Here is a 19,112-nt window from a genome sequence, read left to right on the forward strand (position 1 = left end):
AATTAGAGAGTGACGGGTGGGATTCCGAAGGGGTGGAGGGCGGGATCAGAGGAGAATGGGGTTTGTTAGTTTGTTCTAGTTCATCGACAAAAAAGGAAAAATCGATATCACTATGTTTCTATATATGCTTGGAGCGGCTACGTACGTGTACCAACGGAATCTACACTGTGATTATATGTATGTAATTGTATGCTATCACTGCTCACAAAACTATGCTAATAAACAGATTTAAAAAAAAAAAAAAAAAACAGTAATTTAATGGCAGTACCATGTACTCTCCTCTCACCAAGAGATGACAAGAAAGAGAATCCCTCCTTACTACCGAGAAAAGGGGGCTGTGCGGGGGCCGCACCCCTGGGCCCAGTCTCTTGATGCTGGGTGCCCTGGCGCCCACCCAGGGTACCCAGTATGCTGTGTTGGCGGCGTGGTTGAACAGTACAATCAAGGCTGTCACAATTAAGAAATTAGGGAAGCGCGTCTTAAGAAGAACCTGTAAGAAGAAGGGGGAGTTAGAATGTCTAATCCTCGTGGTGGATGTTTATTTCTACAGAGCCAACTCACTCTAGTGAAGGCCGATACTACGAAGCCACAATAAAGGCCGACATTCTTGTCAATGTTCAACCACGCCACCTTAACTAATACAAGGTAGTTCCTTTCTTGACCCACTAGTGAGCAGACGTAACTAGACTGTCAGCACGGACAATTCCCAGCTGGGAACAGGTCCCACACGCAATAGAGGAAACGCGCTTAAAAAGAAGAACCACCCTGTGCGGAGCACAAATCGCCTCCTCCACTCCCCATCCCCTAGGGATGTGTCCCTAGTAGATATTACAGGTTGCTCACTCATTGTCCTGATGATGATCTTAAATACTTAAAAGATCGAAACGCCGTTGACCCTAACAGGAACTTCCTCAATTGTACCCATTTATGTGAAGTTCCAAAGTCAATGTGATATAATGTTTTTAAGTTCACTGCACTTTGTCACATTACACACCTGTCACTGTATGTGAGCACCTGTTTACTATAAGTTGCAGTACCCACAAGTGTAGAATACACCATTATTTTACACTAAGTATGCTTCCCTTCCTCTATCGTGCTCCCTCAATGATTGATGTCTAGGTAAATAAATCCTCTTACTCTTCAAGGACTACACGTGTTTTCTTAGGACCCTATTGGGCCAAACTGAACCATTGTCTTCCATAAACATATGAAGTAACTGTAGCATACGGTGTCACCGGCATATTTACCAGACCTTTTTACAACACAGTAAATAATGCAAAGTGTTCAGTAAGATGTAGCTCAGAATATAAACCAAGTCAAATTGAAGTTCTGAATGATGGAGGGGTTAATCATTGATTCTGCATTTGTGTACCTCATTATGTTAGTATCACTTACATTCTCTTTGCAGTACACTGGAGGTGCATTTACAGAGCAACATGTTGATGCCAAGTTTGCTCGTTCCTCCACCATCTCTTCAAGGACCTTTGATGCTGGTTTCGGCACTTTCTTGCTCAAAATGTTGTTTAACCTGCATAAAGTGAAACAAATAATCACAGAAGTGTGGCTTTATTTTTGTGACAACACACAAACCTTTATACTGTGTTATGCTAACCATATACCAACTCCTTGGTGTAGCAGAGAAGCTAATAGCAACAATATGAATAGATGATAAAGTACCAATGATAAAGTTATATTGTGGAATATCACCATATACACACAGTTTGGTGCAGAAGGCAAACTAATAGCAACTTGAGTAGATGAGACACTGTTAGCTGATTACACCATGACACCATGTCACCATGTCACAGCTTTAAAGGAAAACAAGTCTCAACCCCATGAAATGGCTAAACAAACATTGGCAAAGACAATTCATTTGGCTTTCATGAAGCACCTTGTTGCTGGTCATCATTTTCTGTATTTGTCTAACAAATGCATAAGGTTCAAAGAGAATAATGTGTTAAAGGCTAGCAACCACTGTCTGCATACAAATAATGACCTATTGTTTGAAACCTCGTCAATTTCTCCACCCAAAGGTCTGTGTGCCACCAGACAGGTCTAGTTTTGTTTTAGGCAATGTTTCTGGAGAAACTGAGACAGAACACGTTCAAAGACCACAGTATGAACTTCAAGGACAAAGTACAGCCCACATTACTCTGTATTAGTGTTTAGTTTGATGAGGTGGTTGTAGGTCGGGCTCACACGCATTTTTATGGGGGAGGGAGTGTTTATTTTTAATCATCAAACTTTGGCCCAGAACAAGATAGAGCAAGCCAACAAAGGGGGAAACAAGAGGAGCAGAAATGTAGATAACATTGGCAAACGGAGAAAGTAGAGGTGCAAAGAAGAGAGTGCGATATAGGAACACGGAGAGTATATTGGTGGATGAAAGAGGCTTGAGGTAAAATTAAGACTAGGCAGCCTTGGTATTTGGCAACCCCATTTGTCAATGGGACCAGCACTTAATTGTTTTACAAATTAGGCATTGCTCTGCACATTTTGGAATACACAGGTAACATCAGGAAAGAATCAACCAACACTGCCTTCACATTCAACAATACTGATAAAGGGAGTACAGATTATACTTGTGTCTACTCTCCTTTAAAAGGCTGTCCCCAAAACACCGTCTACAACAAGAAACATTACTTCATAAGTTCACATAGATCTGTCCTTGAAGGGAAAAGGGCATTGTTTTAACTGACTGCTTGCTGGAAGAGGGAGGGTGTTATTATGGCAAACCCAAAAATGTGTGTGTGGGGGGGGGGGGGGGGGGGGGGCTAGGTAAATTTGCCTTGACCCCAGTGGAAACTGTAGCCTTTACGGAAGAAAAGGAAAACAGGAAAACAGACGTGGTGCCAATCCCTCTGACTTATACTCAGATAATGGGAGTTTATTTAGGAACATGTACCTCTTTGGTCTTGTGTGCAAAGTGTATGCTTTTTTTCAAAACATTCCGGCATATGCCTCTCATTGCAGACTGAAGATATACAAATGTGGTCAATATGTTGTTGCATTTCTGAAATGGACAAACCTAGATCTCAGAATAACAACTAAGGAAATATTGTTCTGATTCTCAGGAGTCCAGCAATACCAACACATGTGGGTTTTCCCAGGGAATGTAGTGTGCATAATCAAGTGTTTAATATAAGTGCTAATTATAAATTGTGTCATATCACTGCTTATGGTGCACTGTTCATTTAATAATAGACATCAAATTCAAGACTACATGAAAAGTATGAAAACTAAATATTTTCTAATTCTGTACGTCCTATGGAATCCAGCGATGGGGAAGGGACAAAATCTAATACATTGCTAGCTACGACTCCAGGACACGAGACCAGCCAAAGGATTTATTCTCCCCTGTCCCGTATTCGTGAGTTTTTGAATCGACCAGTAGCAGCCAAAGGTTCCCCTCAATCTTCCTATCGACTACTCCCCAGGAAATGAGACTTTCCATCTTTTGATACTACCAAAAGCTTACACCTAGGTGTTGGCAAAACAATCAATCTGTAGTTTTCATGATCAACGTTCCGAGACTTAAACCGGAACAAAAAGAGTCAACAGAATCTCTGGTGAAAAAGATGACTCACTGGATTCGATCACAAAGACAGTGTCTCTCACTTGTGCACTTCGATAGTGTTTATGCCCAAAGACTATCTTATCTCAAAGAGAACTGGGACACAATTAGCTAAAGATGAGGGACTTATCATTAGTTAATGGTTTATTGACCTTGGATGCTCGATCCCATCCACCTACTGGTTCTAAAACTCAATTTGGGAGTACACCAGTCTTCCAATCCAGTGGTACATCTTGCTCCTTCCCTCTGCGCCCCCTGCAAATTCAGGGTCCAAGTGCGCAGGGTAGAGTGAATGTGCCAGCCCTAAGGAATGACATTGAACCCAAGAGAATTGAGAAGTCCCGCCTGAACTAATTTGATTGACTGAATGGGGTGTCCCTTCCTGCCTGCTCCAGAAATCTGATCACCCTCCCATGTTCACTTGTAAATGTCTGTACAGTAATACCTCCTGGCGATACTCATGACTCTTTCACACACATACGTACTCAGAGCCAATCAGATGAGTTTGTTCTGTCCCAGCAGCCTCATACAAGGTCTGGCATGCCCGAACATCTAACCACTATTGATACTACCCTGCAAGATTGTGCCCTGGCAAGCATTGATCATGATATACCAGACACAACCCGATTAGATGAGAGGTGTGTCATACCATTTGCACAGCTCTTATGAAATGCAGCTGGATTATGCTGGAAACTTACAGACCTAGAGTGGGGCAATTTCATTAGTGATTTTTATGTAGTTGTCTTACAAGAGACGAGGGCACTGGAAAAAAACGTTTAGGCAAGGTTATACAAATTATGTGTGAGGCAGTACCATCTAAAGAGGGTCGCCCGCCAGTAGGTCTTTTGGTTTGGGTAAAAAACATGCCAGATGTTACCATAAAAAGATCAAAAATCGATTGTAAAAATATTTTGGGCTTATGTAATAGTGGGCAGAATGGGTATAGGGTAAAGGCTATAACATCAATAATCACTCTACATGCAGGAACAATGGCTCGCCTGCCTTAAAATTGTTGTCCCACCAACTGTCAGAGTGTTTAGACAAATCTCCTGTCATGCTTGCAGGCAAGTTTAACACCACGTTCGAGCCTCTAGCAAGGTCAATAGCCATTACTCAGGGGTAAGATGAAGCAAGGGGCATTCAAAAACTGGAGGCAAAACCACTCAGTGCCTCGTCATCTACTGCGCTCCAGCTATTGTCCCTCACTATGACCCTTGGTCTGCACGCCTGTAACGGCAGATTTAGGTCAGGTATGCTCCTTGCTCCAACTTTTGCAAGAGGGAATAACCAGAGCAGAATAGACTACGTCATTCTAGATATTAATCCCTGGTACCTTGCGCTAGATTTCGAAATCGCGGCTCAGAAAAACAGCAATCAGAACCTTCTCAAGTTGATAATAAAAAACAACTTGTTTGCGATCAATACAAATATAGCTCCACAATTTGAAACGATTTTAACATAATTAAAGAATAAAAAAGCTGTGCCTTACTTCAGGCATACTATTGCAAATATATGTTGTGGTTACTAGTATTCCAGGCCAAATGTAATCTTCTCCATTCAATGAGATTTGCCTGGGTAAACTGCACAATGACCTGTTTAATGCTCTATATACCCTATGTACTAAAGAAAGAAAGGCTATCAAGGGAAGAGTAAACCAATCTCCATCCTGGTACTCGAGCGAGTGTTGCAAGACCAAAGAGCTCCTAATTTGGGAGCTCAAACAGGGAGATTGCGATTTAATCAGGCAGCATTGCACCAACTATAAAACAACTTTTGCCTCGTTTAAGCAGGAATGGATAGATTCCAACTGGCTTGTCCTAATAGAAGCCTCTAAAAAAAAAGATCAACAATCCTTCTGGCAGATCTTTTCCCATGGCGGCCTAATAACTCAAAGTTTTTTTGAATATGTTGTAAAACCGAGCAATGGGTTTTACATTTCTCAGAAATGTACGCTGCAGACTCCCAGAGGGCCTTCCCCACTACAGAACAAGAAAGTGTCCCACTTGATCTGGGTAGGACAAATGATGAGAAATTTACCTCATTTTCTATGGAAGAGACGGTAAGGGACATCCATCCTTTACTCCCCGGCAAGGCGCCCGGCCCGTTTAAGCTCCCGGGTTAGCTTTTCCATCCAAGGCCCGATGTATGGCGACCATACATCAATGCACTCTATCTAATAAAATCATGGTAGACAACAGCATACCAACTTCCTGGCTAGGTGCCAAAATAACCCCTTTCTTCAATAAACATTTCCCAGTAACTATAGACCATTCAATCTGATTGATAACTTTCAGAAGGTTTTCTGTTACCAAGTACTTGACAGATTACAAAACTGGCTGGAGGAATTGAAGGTCCTATCCCTGTTTCATGCAAGGTTCCGTACCAAAGTGAATACTATTGTCCAGGTTTTTCACTTGAACATTATAATCTGTAAATACTTGGCGCTCTCCAATGACTATCTTTACATGGCCTTCATAAATCTGAGGGCTGCTTTCGATCTAGTCCCCAGAAAACAACTGTGGTCCACTCTAGCTAGAATGGGCATGGAACCAAGTTTACTGGATTCCCCTATTTAATGTATCTTTAATTTAATGTATAAATTATTATGAAAGGAATTTTTCCCAAGTAAGGGAGGGGGACTCACAGACCGTGTATCCATTGAACGCGGCATGCGACAGGGATGCGCTCTCGCCCCCACCCTGTTCTTTCTTTATATAAATGACATGGTTAATTTTTATTCACTTGTTTCCACAATTGTCCTATGCAGGGTGCCTTATCAATCCCCATTTTACTATTTGCGTATGATACTGTACTACTCTCCCGCACCCCAATTGGGTTGTAGAACCTCCTGATCAGTTTTGTTGACTATTGTGACACCGGAGATTTGGAAGTGAATACTTCCAAAACAAAGATAAGGGTTCTCAAAGCATACAAATCATTCAAAGGGGGGGGGGGGGGTTCACATGAGAGGGACCATACTCCAGCAAGTAGACCTCTGATTTCTTGGGAGTTAGGAGTGATAAATCTACCAAATGAAATGCCCAAATATTAGAGTCTAAATTATACCTCCTCCTTTGCGCTTTGGCAGTTATCAAGCGCTGTAAGGTGTCTACCCCGAAAACAGTATCTCCAGTCATCGAGATATTTTGGGCAAAAGTGCAATCAGCAGATATTTATGCTGCAGAAATGTGGGGCATAGAGAACTTCAGTGTGTTGATATCCTAAGAGAACAGCCTTATTAAATTCCTGTTCTAACTGTCAAAAAGTACTCGGACTGTCCCCATATTATTCAAAACTGGCCTTAAAAGAACTGGAGATCTGACCAAGCTACAAGCGCTACTCTTCTGGTTTAGACTACAATCTACTCCGGAATCAGCCACGTATAGATCAGCTTTGGGGAAGGCTGTTAACTCGGGGAAAAGTATCATCATTCTTTGGCTTTGTCACATCAAATGCCAAATGGGCACTCTAGGTTTGGGCATGTGCTGGACTAATCCTTCCTTAATAACAACAATATTAAGGGAGTCATCAAAGAGAAATTTGGGCCTACATGACCGATTTTTACCATCTTAATACTATGTCAGGACGATTGGCTGACGAGTTTATTTATTTATTTTATTTATTTAATGCGATTTTCTATAGCGTGGACTTTACCCGAAGGTGTCAGAGCGCTCTACATAAGAACCAGTTGCAAAACATAAGGACTTAGGATTTACATGCGTTACATAAATGATACAAACAGAAAAAAATGCAAATGTACAAGATGTAAAGTCACACAAGGAAGAGATACAAACATAAAGAAAAATTGCAAATGTACAAGTAGTAAAGTCACTCAAGGAAGAGATACAAATGGATATACTCTAAGAGTCACATAGAATGGTAGAGAGTACAAAGGTCTACTGCATATACTAGTGATTAGAGTTATCTCTATATACATATATACATACACATAGCAGATTTTCTCAGGTCAAGACCCAAAAAAAAACATGAGAGCAGAGTTCCATTAAGTTTAAACCTACACCATAAATTGAAATGTATATGGGGGCGTGGCTTGACACGCGATGCTGCAGGACGTGCCTGGGTAGAGCTCCGGTTTGAGCCTTCCTATACCGGGCCATTTCTCCGTCAATTCTGCCGCTGCAGCCCCGGAACTGCGGGCGGACCTGCCCATGACCCACGGGCACAAGCTGCGCGAATTTCAAGGAACTTGGACACGGGGCTCCGCACCGTGATTTCCCGGACGCCAGCTGCCGCCCGAGCTTAGACCTTGCGGGAGGCGAGATCATGCGAGGCCGCGGCTTCACTCCCCTGTGAGGGCCCCGTGGGGGGGCCTGCTGGTAGCGGCGCGGAGACGGAGGCGCCGAACGACTACCTGACACCCGCCTACAGGCTGGGGACCGCCTGGGGCCCTGCTGGCTTTTTGAGGACTTTGGAGGCGGGGCTCTGCACCGCGATCTGCCGAGAGACTGTGGCCGCCCGGCCCTAGACCCTGCCGGGCAGAGGAATCGCGAGAGGCCGGGGCTTCACCTTCCTGAGGAGGCCCCGTGAGGGAGATTAACCGAGGGAACGCGGTGGCGGAGGCTCCGCGCAACTGCCCAACACTACCCGGGCCCATCGGCGGACCGGAGACCACCTGGAGCCCTACAGGCAACCCGAGGAGGCACACTAGCGGGGCCCAGCAACGCACAACTTGGAGGCTGCCCCCAGACTGGCCCACGCGGGCGGGCCGCCCGACTCCCGGCATCTACGATCAGTGTGACCGCGAGTACTGACGCGGCGCCTGGTGGACCTGGCCCCGAGCTACTGCCCACTGCCTCTACGGCTGCGACGCCGGGCGGTCCGGCCCAACTGCCGCACCGCTGCCCCGGGGCGACTCCCTGACGACGTTGGAGTGGAGACGGTGGCGGAGGCCTGCTGTGGGGCGGAAACAGACGCTGCCTCGGGACTGAAGGTAGGGCGGGAGGTCCGTGCCTGCCCCTGAGACACGCCACATAGCCCGGCGCCCCACCTGCTCGGACACTTGTAGTGGCCAGACTGCATCTCTGGACCGTGCACCTGGCGGACTAGGCGACGTCCACCATCGGAACCAGGCGGCGCAACACGTGGCCGCAGCCCCTGCTGGGAGGCACACTTAACAGTACTTGGAGCGCCTGGAACGCACTCAGACCCAATGAACCTCCGGGTAATGATTGATTGGCCTGAATAACCTGACCTGGCCCTACTGCACTCCCCCCCCCACCGCCCTGCTGATCGGACCGCTCCGACTGCGCCCCTAACCCGAGTTGGCCCTACGGGGGTCGGAGGAGGACGGAAGAGGCGCCCGCCCGGAGTGAGTCAGGGGCGCACATACCAGACCTTTGACCTGTGACGCCGAGGAGACCGTTCCTCGCTGCCGGGGGCGCCCCCGGGGCCCTCCCGCCACACGGGCGCTGCCCCACGGCTGTGACACAGGTCCTCTGAGAAGCTGCCGCGCTCGCTGTGCGAAAGGGGAGCAGCAACTGCATAGGGACCTGGCCCTCCCCGTCGCCCTTCCGCCGTTGCACCGGGCCCGGACACTCGGCCCCTCACGGAGACAGGAGGGTCGACGACACAAGCACTGCCTGGCTCATGTCTGGAGGCGTGAAAACACGTACCGGAGCAGGCAACACGCAAACGAAGGGGAAGCAGACGAAGACGACGGCCAAGATGGATGCGGACCAGGTGGCGTCGAAGCTTGACAGTGTCCTAGCCGCCATGGAACGCATGGAAAACTCACTCCAGCAGACACGTACCTCCCTGGAGGCTAGGATAGATGGAGTGGCGATAGATCTCACCCACCTCGGGGCCGACCACAAGAAGCTACAGGACCGCACTTCGGCGCTGGAAGGCACAATGGCAACTGTTGAGCCCAAGGTCACACGGGTGGACAGGCAAGTACAAGATCTCCTAAACAGAGTGGAGTTCCTGGAGGACCGGGCGGAGGATGCGGAAGGAAGGGCGCGACGAAATAACATACGCCTAGTGGGTGTTCCGGAGAAGTGGGAAGGGACGGACCCAGCCCGACATGTGGAAGACTGGTTGAGAGATCTGCTGCCGGAAGGTACACTTTCGTCTTACTTTGTGGTGGAGAGAGCCCATCGTGTTCCCACGAGGCCCCTGCCCCCTGGCTCCAATCCTAGACCATTCATCCTTCGCGTCCTCAACTACAGGGACCGCGACGCCATACTTCGTGAAGCCAGGAAGATGGGAGACGTTACCATTGAGAACGCCACTGTGATGTTCTTCCCGGACTACACAGTGCAGGTCCAGAGACAGAGACACAACTTCCTGGCGGTGAAAAAGCGACTGCGCCAAGTGAACCTGAAATATTCGCTCCTATTCCCTGCCAAACTGAGAGTGGTGGCACAGGACAAAACGCACTTCTTCACGAGTCCCGATGAAGTGGAGGCCTGGCTGGATGGGGGTATGCCTGAGGCTCCGCGGAGAGCGCAGAGGACCTCTACCATGGAGAAGACCCGAGGACCTCGACGTCGGCGCCGCCGCGTGACCCCGACGCCGCTGCAGCCCGGATCCGCCTCGACCCACTCCCCGCCCGTGGACCTTATTTTGCAGGAGCAACGGGATGCGCTACGCAGAGCTGCGGAACTTAACATCTCCCCGGCGCAATCGCCGCACCCTGGCACAAGCCCAGCTGCATCACTGACGGACGACGAGGCGATCTACGGCATCCCAGACACCCAGCAATCGGGGGGACCCCCCGACGTCACACCCCAAACGGCGGACCTCTTTGGTTAACATGTGATCAGAATTGTCCCCTCCTGCTCACCGCGAGATGTGACGCTGTACGACCCACCGCTTGGCTGATCTGACTCCTTACTGGGTGGATTACGGACCCCTTGAATGGTGAGAGAGATTGCTGCTGCCACTGGGGGAGACACCAGGCACTGTAAGTACTATTTTCGTTTTTATGCGCATGATCTGACTGCCCTCAGCGCAGACTTGAACAATTGGCTTGCGGAACTGCTTCGAACATTTGCCACAGCAGGAGCCGCTCGTGGGAGAGGCGCCCCCCCTTATGGAACTATAGCCCCTCCTGTGGCTGCTGGGGCGGGCCGCTGACACCGCATTGGGTGACGGTCACTGGGCAGCTCCTGATCCGCAGCGGGCTCCATACCTTGCCCGGGAAGGACACATGGCTCCCATAGGGACTACAATGCTGTACCTGTTGCTAGTTACAAGTCACTTTTTACCCCCCAGGACTGTATAGTTTGCGAGCTCATTAGAGTGTTTGGACGGCGACATGTTGTGCAGCCGACCTTTTGGAATTACATTCCCTGTTGCCATGTTGTGGCTATATGTTTTCCCTTTCTTCCCTGTCCCCATACCTTGCTGGAGGCTAAGGCACAGTACGAGAGACATCGACTACATTTTAGAAGCGGGGGTGATGCATAGCGGCGGGCGGGACGGACTGTTGTGGGGGCGGTGTGGGGCGGACACTAAAGACCCTGGCTATCACGACACAGATGGCTAGCATACAGATATGTACCTGGAATGTTAGGGGAATGCACACACCGGCTAGGCGCTACCACATATACTCATACCTGAAGCGTCACAAGATTAACGTCGCGCTGCTACAGGAAACGCATCTGAACGGGACAGAAGTGAGGGCACTACACCGTAGATGGCGGGGGAAACTGTACGCCACGGAGTATTCCTCGTACGCGCGAGGGGCGCTGATATGGGTCCGCCCGGGGACTCCTTGGGTGTGCGAGGAAGCTGCGATTGACGACGAGGGCAGATTTGCAGCCGTGCGGGGCAGACTGGATGGGCATCAGGTGGCGCTGGTATCTCTATACTCCCCTAATGTTGATCAGGGTGGCTTCCTGGACCGCCTCTCGCAAACGATGGCGATCTGGCGGGAGTCTTCATGGGTGTTGGGTGGCGATTACAACTGCACCTTGGACACGACATTGGACCGCTCCCTGCCCCCCCCACTACATGCCCCTACGAGAAATGCCACGAAAGACCTACTAGAGTGGGCGGCGCGATGGGACCTACATGATATCTGGAGAACACGCAACCCAGGCGCGAGGGTGTACTCGTACTATTCAGGCGCGCATGGCCTCCACGTCCGCCTTGATAGGTTCATGGCGTCCACTGACATACTGCCCCACGTGACGGACACATACTACATGGGCCGCACTCACTCCGACCACAACCCTCACCTTCTATTTATCACTTGGGAGCAGCCGCTGCCCCCTGTGCCCACCTGGCGAATGCAGCCCGCGCTGCTAATGGATGCACCCTTCCGCGACTCCCTACTCACATGCACTGCTCAGTACTTTGAGGACAACACAGGCACGGCCTCCTCTCCCCAAGTGGAATGGGATGCGTTTAAGGTGGTGGTGCGCGGACACTGCTTGCGGACACAGGGCCAGATTAAGCACCAACTGGAACATGACCTTACCGGACTAGAAACAGGCTTGCTTGCCAGGGAGGGAGACGCTGTGGAGGGTGACGAGGCTCCACTGCTGGAGGCGCGCGCAGAACATGCGGCGCTGCTGGAACGCCTCAAACACATCAATTATACTGCACACTCGGCGAGGACACATCACCTTAGTGACAGGCCTGGTAGGCTCCTGGCCTGGCTGATCTCTCAAGAGGACCGCGCGGCCCCTGTGACGGCCATACAGGAGGCGGGCGGGACTACTGTGTACACACAGCGCCGCATACACGACACCTTTGTTGCGCATTATACCTTGCTGTACCGCTCCAGACTACCAATCCCGCACCCAGACATTGCCGGCTACCTTGCCCCTTTACAGATGCCACACTTGACAGTGGCGCAACAGAACGAACTAGGGGCCCCTCTTGCGGCGGACGAACTCCGTGAGGCAATCTTCCACCTGTCCAACGGCAAAGCACCGGGCCCTGATGGACTCCCGGCGGAGTTTTACAAGGCCGGCTCGGATATTCTTATTCCAGAGCTTCTAAAGATGTACAATGCAGCAGCGGAGGACTCCATCCTGCCCCCGACGCTGAACGAGGCTAATCTGATCTCCATCCTGAAGCCGGACAAAGACGGTACCAGAGTGGGCTCATACCGCCCCCTGGCGCTGCTTAACACGGACTACAAAATACTGGCCTCCACACTGGCCCGAAGGCTGGCTCCCCATGTGCCTCATTTGGTGCATCAAGATCAGAATGGCTTTGTCCCAAAGCGTCACACCTCCCACAACATCCGTCGCCTCTTCCGAGTGCAGGAATATGCCATCCGGCAGTGGCCCAGAGCGGGCTGCCTCGTTCTCGATCTGGAGAAGGCCTTTGACTCCGTGGAGTGGCCATACCTGCGAGCGGTCGCGGAGAAGTTCCACCTGGGAGAAGGATACGAGGCCATGGTGGACCTGTTGTACGACAAACCATTGGTCAGGGTACGCACGGGCCAACTACACTCCAATGCCATCCGGGTGCGCAGAGGCACTAGACAGGGCTGTCCTCTGTCCCCGCTGCTGTTTTCCCTGGCCATGGAACCTCTAGCCACGATTCTTAGAGCACAGGGGCCAGACTGGGGCATCCCGCTGGCAGATGGTCTACATGCGGTGTCGTTGTATGCAGACGACCTGCTCCTATACGTCAGGGACATAACCGCAATCCCCACCTCTCTCACTGCCGTCTTTGCTGCATTTGAGGAGATGTCGGGCCTCAGGGTCAACTGGTCCAAATCTGGGGCCTACCCCTTTGGCCCAGACACGCCCGAGTGCGACGTGCAACTGGGCGGAGGCAGATTACAGTGGTACCCCACCTCCTTTCGCTATCTGGGAATACAGATTTATCGGAACCCGCTGGACATCTTGGAGGGGAACCTCGTTAGGACGATCGCCTCGATACGGGCGCAGGTCCGCTTTTGGAATACCCTCCCACTTAATGTCCCAAGCCGCATAGCTCTGTCTAAAATGATTGTGTTGCCCCGGCTACTCTACTATTTCGCGAACATACCCACTTATGTCCCAACCAGGATATTTAGAGACCTAGAGGTGCTACTCCGCGACCTTATATGGAACAGCGGCCGCCCACGAGTGGCACTGACGAAGATGTACATGCCAACTGACTCGGGAGGATTGTCAGTTCCCAATCTAGAGCTGTATTACCTTGCGGCACAGACGCAATGGGTGGCGTACTGGCTGAGTGGCAAATATCTTGAAGATACAGCCTCGGAAAACGAGACTGCATGGACGCAAACGCAGATTAATACACTATTTCACCCGCTCACCCAAGCACGATGCCCCTCCCAGCTGCACGTGGCGGTGGCGCGGAAATGTTTCCTGAGGTGCCTACGCCTTACCAGAGCGACCAAGCCGTATGCCCCGGTCATACCACTGCTGGGCACACCGACCCCGGCGGGGATCCTCACGGAAACGCGCTTGGAAGCATGGGCACGGGCGGGGGTGGACACGCTGAGCGACCTGTACGCTGAAGGCGAATTGCTTACCTTCGCAGCCCTGGCTGACAGCGCAGATCTCCCGGCTGGGCAGTTCTTGCAGCACGCGTCGCTACTGCGCACGCTCACAGCCTCCTGGGGTGAAGTGACGGAAGAACTCCCGATGCATTGCTATATCCAGTACCTGCATGTCATGGGCAACGGATCGCACATCATACACTGGCTGGCGCAGGCGTTACAGACACACTCGCAACCTTCTACACAGCCGCTGCGTGACAAATGGGCGGCGGACAGGGGCCGGGACTGGACCGATAAGGAGTGGGCGATGGTCTTGGCGGGACCGACCAACATCCCTAGAAACCCCCGCTTTAAGATTATACAGTACTATTTGCTCCAGCGCGCATACCTCACGCCGGATAAAATCAATAGGTACTTCCCGCTTGCGGATGCGGCCTGCCAGCGCTGCTCTCTACCGGGAGCGGACTTGCTACACATGCTGTGGCACTGCTCTGAGGTGAGGGAATACTGGGAAGTAGTCCTGAAACTCCTCTCACATGGAGCTGAAGAGAGGCTACCGCACACCTGGGAAGCGTGCGTTCTCGGGTTATACAAACGCACTAAGTCCAACAAAGTGCAAGCGCGCTTTTGGGACATGGGCCTCATCACAGCCAAACGCCTGCTCACCAAGCATTGGAAATCTGCTACCCCTCCCCACACGCAGCACTGGCGAACGTCCTTCACTAACTGGGCGCGAGCGGAAAGTGCCGTGCTCCTGAGGGAGGAAACGGCGGGACTACGCAAGTTCCCCATCGCCCAGCTCTGGGACTATCTCCTCCAGACGTATCAGGAGGCCTGCCAGGAACATGAGATGACCTAAGGCGACCACCGCCTGCCTCATAGATGCGCTGGGCGCACTCACATGCCGAGACCTTACCTGGAAGTGCACCATCTCCCCTCCCCCCCGCCCACACACAGCTCCTGTCCTCCTAGCCCTGGTCCCTCTGGCTGCTTACCCCCCCCGCTACATCACACGATGATCTCCTTCATGCCCCCCCTCCACCCACTCCCTGACCGCGATACATTACCCGACCCCAGTTTTCCCCTGCCGTTATGACACGTGGGGGATAGTTTAACCGCTGGTCAAGTTCCCCGACCAGACTTACACTTAGCTCTCGATATGGACACTGAGGATAGAGCGACCACTAGGCGACAGCACACTACGAAACGCATGCTACACCTGGAGTACGAAGAGGTACTGACGCTTAGGGCTCCGGCGCACGCAGTGAACAAACACGCGGCAAGGCGGAGTGAACCTGTCCTAACACTGACTGACCGCTGCGCCTGGGGCCTGAGGATTAGTGTGCACGCCCTGCTGCCGCACATGTGGACATCGCTTTTAGGGCTGCGACCTGGACTCGCGAGCATTCACCGGTAGTTTTATGCCTCAGTGAGCTATACCACACACTGATTGTCATGCACGGTAGAGCATTGCAAATGCGAGCCATACCCACAACCTCCCCGAGACCCGCGCATTGCTATGCATTTATACAGCTCTACACACACCTAGGTGAGGTCCCGGGGAACAAGCTGCGACGACTGCGATGCTTGCCTGAATGACACATTTCTACTGTTGTTACAAAAAAAAAAGAGAAAATTAGACTGATCATTTCTTATGGGCAATTCCAAATGACAATGCTGATTCCATCATGTATACTGCCGCTGGACCCCCGGGTTGCCAGCTAAATGGCTGTGTCATCCATGCCGTATCACTCTGTTTCTTGACTATTTGATTCGCCCCTCTGTGGGCCATGCAATGCACCCTGTATGATGATGGACAAATGTGAAATAAAGGTCTTCCAAAAACAAAAAAAACAAAAAAAAAAAAATTGAAATGTATATGGATGCTTATCTACCACAACTAGCTTGCACGCTGCTTATAAAACTTAGGGTAGGCACATTGTTAAGGAATAAATTCACTCATAAATGGGACCTCAGCCGATCAAAATCACAAAACCGGTCATTTGTAAGATCATAGAGGATTTTGACCGTTTACTATTTTTCTGTTTGGCTTATGTCAAATCTAGGAGGTCCTTGCTAAGGTCAATCTGAATTACCTTTGGTACTAGACACAAGTTTACCGAATTTTAAGGACAGATTGTAGTATTCTGATTGCACTAAGTCTCGCCAGCTATTTACAAGCTGTCTGGTGGCTGAGGAAATCACTGGGAATTTTGTTGTAGCACTTTAAATTATCTATCGAACTGTGTCATTTTTTGTTTATATGATTGCAGTAAATTATATGCATCTGTCCTTATCTTTCTTAAGTTACATTATAACATCAATTGTGGCTGGTGAAGGGAAGAGCGGAGGGGGCGAAGTGGGGGGTTTGACAGACGACAGTGAGGTAAAATTTACAAAAATTTTAAAACGTACCTTGCGCTAGCCACATCGCCGATGCCACAAGCGCACGGTAAGTGGCTTTGTTTTTTTAAAATTTTATTTTACCTCGTCGTCATCTGTCAACTCCGCCACCCCACTCCTACCCCATTCACCCCACTGCTCTTTCCTGCACCAACTACGCCTGTATAACATTATTACATTTTAGTGAGATGGACTGAAATCATTGCTGCTCAAAAGAGAGAGAGTGGAAAGAAAAAAAAACATTGGCAAAGTAAGCTCTTGGCCCACAAGCTCTGGTTTTGAAGTGCATTTGTTTTTAGGTGGGAGTGCAAGTGACCACGCAAAATGCCTTGAAGCCAATGCTTGAAGTGGAATGACTCATTGTCTCTTGCTGTGTGCAGTAGTGGGTGAAAGCAAAATGTGAATGACAGTTCAACAGACCAATGGCTGAAGGGTAGCTACCCAGAGCCCCTTTATATCTGTGCGTATGTACGCATTATAATTTAGGATTTTTTGTAATTACATGAGGCAGGGGATGCATTTAAATCTATCTCTAGGCGACGCGTTACACTTACACACAACGCAGGCAGTAATCTGTGGATGTGAAGAGCAGTCTGGTAGTCAATTTCTGATAATGTTTAATACCGTATTCTACTGAGCTCCGCAGTGTTCAGCCCCAGCTATGAACAATTATTTTGAGGTTTGTTGAACTAGGAAATGTAGCAATTGTAAGTCATAAATGTGTGTGCTTTGGTGAATATGTGATGTTATAATGGTAAAATGACGAACCATCCGACTGCACATTCAGTTTACAAGACCCCAATATCCCGCACTTGGAATTTACCTTTTCTTAAATTCCGTAAATGTATATTTGTTGTAATCGCCACATAGCGCGTTTGCCTCTGCGATGAACTTAAACATCTGATCCCTCAGCTGCGGTCGCTACAAGTAGAAAAATATACAAATAAGTCATTTCTAAAGTAGAATCTTGATATAAGAAAACGATAAACAAAGATGGTGCTATGCATGTTGACCCTGGCTGGTGTCAATTCAAAACGATAAATAAAGTATTTAACCATAATAAAAAAATTAACATACCTAGAGTGCGCCTATGAAGAATTGTTTGTTAGCAGGCGAAAATGTGTTGTACGACTAGTCACTCATTTTCTGGGAAGATGAGTGTCTATAATATATGTTGTAGGCATGCACCAGGTTATCATTCCAAAAGTTTTGAAAGATGGATACTGCTCTTTCAAATTTAATTTGAATGATGCTTTTAGGTATAAAATGACAAAACCCAACATCTTAAGGATAGGCGTTGCCACATCACCCCTCTGCTCAGAGATCTTCATTGGCTCCCAGTGGAACAACCAGCCTTGTTTAAGGCAGGTTGTACACACTTTAAAGCCACCCAAAATACTGGTCCAAGTTTTATTGTATCTTTGATCAATAAATATCTACCAAAGCGCACTCTGAGATCCTCACACCAGAACCTTCTGACGGTACCTAGAATCCGTCGCAAAGGTATCGGCGGGACCAGGTTCTCCTTCCTGGGCCCCAAGATCTGGAACTCCTTTCCTGCCTTTCTTAGGCGTGAAGAAGATTACCTGCGGTTCAGGAAGCTGCTGAAAACTTGGCTCTTCACTATGGCCTATAACTAGCTGTCTCTGGCATGACATTGCATTTATCCACTTACTTCTATAGCGCCAAGGAACCTGTTGGTGGATGTTGCGCTCTATAAATCCCCAAGTAGCATAACATAACATAATCATGGCAGCGTCAGACTGGCCGGACAACTCACCACTTCATGGGGATGACCATACAAAGGCCCTCAGTAAGAGTGGGATGTAATATTCCCAGCCCAGTATAAGTGCGAGGTGTAGAAAACGTGTGGGGATGCATGTTCATGTCTCACCTTCTTGGTCAGGCATGCATTTGGAGTCGGAGCACTGCAGCATCCCTGGATCACACTGAGAGAAGCCTCGTGAAGCTTGTCCACAAACGCCTCCGGCAGTTTTGTGTTCCTCCTTGCCATCTCAAAGGCATACCTGAAATAGAGACCCGAGGGGGAGTGAGCAAGTAACTCTGGTGCCAGCACCTTCCAACAGACTGAGAGGGATGCAAAAACAGAAACTTATTTATAAAGTAAATGAAAAACAAGTCAGTGGAATGGATGATGGAATAAATGATCTAGGCAGATGCAGCAAACATACATTTAAGTGAATGGTTTTGAATGGGCAATAAACATGGAAATACAACTACACACAACAGTCGGATCCTCTTGGAAAATCACAGCACTTCACAATTCATGAATTGGAGCTTGGAGAGGCAATTTCCAACAAGCCTCACTTCAGTCTCTTAATTGATTAAAAAAAGAATCTAGTGCCCCTCAGTGCAAGCAACCACCAGTTGGAAAAGATAGTCCAGTTTAACATCTCTGGATGGAGTTAAATGTCACTCTATGCATATTTTAAATAATTGGCCATTCTAGATCATGCAAACAGCTACACTGTCAAACCTAAGGTAAAAATACAGTCTAAGTTCTCACTATAGCCATGAAATATTTTAAGTAGGGAGTGCATTATTTTAAAAGATAAATGTGGTTGTGTCTTATCAAAGACGTTAAATTATTGTGGACATATCCTGCAATGACTGTATTTTGCTAACTGTTCACTTAAAAACGAAATTAATTCATAAATAAATAAATAAATTAAGGCCTCA

The 19,112-nt window shown here is 49.0% G+C and overlaps 1 protein-coding gene across 2 annotated transcripts in view; it reads right to left on the reverse strand.

The window, feature by feature from the left end:
- LOC147660701 (vitamin D-binding protein-like) overlaps positions 1-18,437 on the reverse strand; it is a 132,472-nt gene extending 114,035 nt beyond the window's left edge. For both annotated transcript variants that reach the window (XM_086951527.1, XM_086951526.1), the window contains exons 1-3: positions 18,307-18,437; positions 17,236-17,333; positions 1,396-1,528 (exon numbers count right to left, since the gene is read on the reverse strand). In XM_086951527.1, coding sequence (XP_086807653.1) covers positions 1,396-1,528; positions 17,236-17,333; positions 18,307-18,426 — 351 coding nt within the window. In that variant the 5' untranslated portion in view covers positions 18,427-18,437. The remainder of the gene's footprint in view (positions 1-1,395; positions 1,529-17,235; positions 17,334-18,306) is intronic.
- Between the last annotated feature and the right edge of the window lie 675 nt (positions 18,438-19,112).

Source organism: Lissotriton vulgaris, unplaced genomic scaffold, assembly GCF_964263255.1.
Source record: "Lissotriton vulgaris unplaced genomic scaffold, aLisVul1.2 SCAFFOLD_3596, whole genome shotgun sequence".
Lineage (NCBI taxonomy): Eukaryota > Metazoa > Chordata > Amphibia > Caudata > Salamandridae > Lissotriton > Lissotriton vulgaris.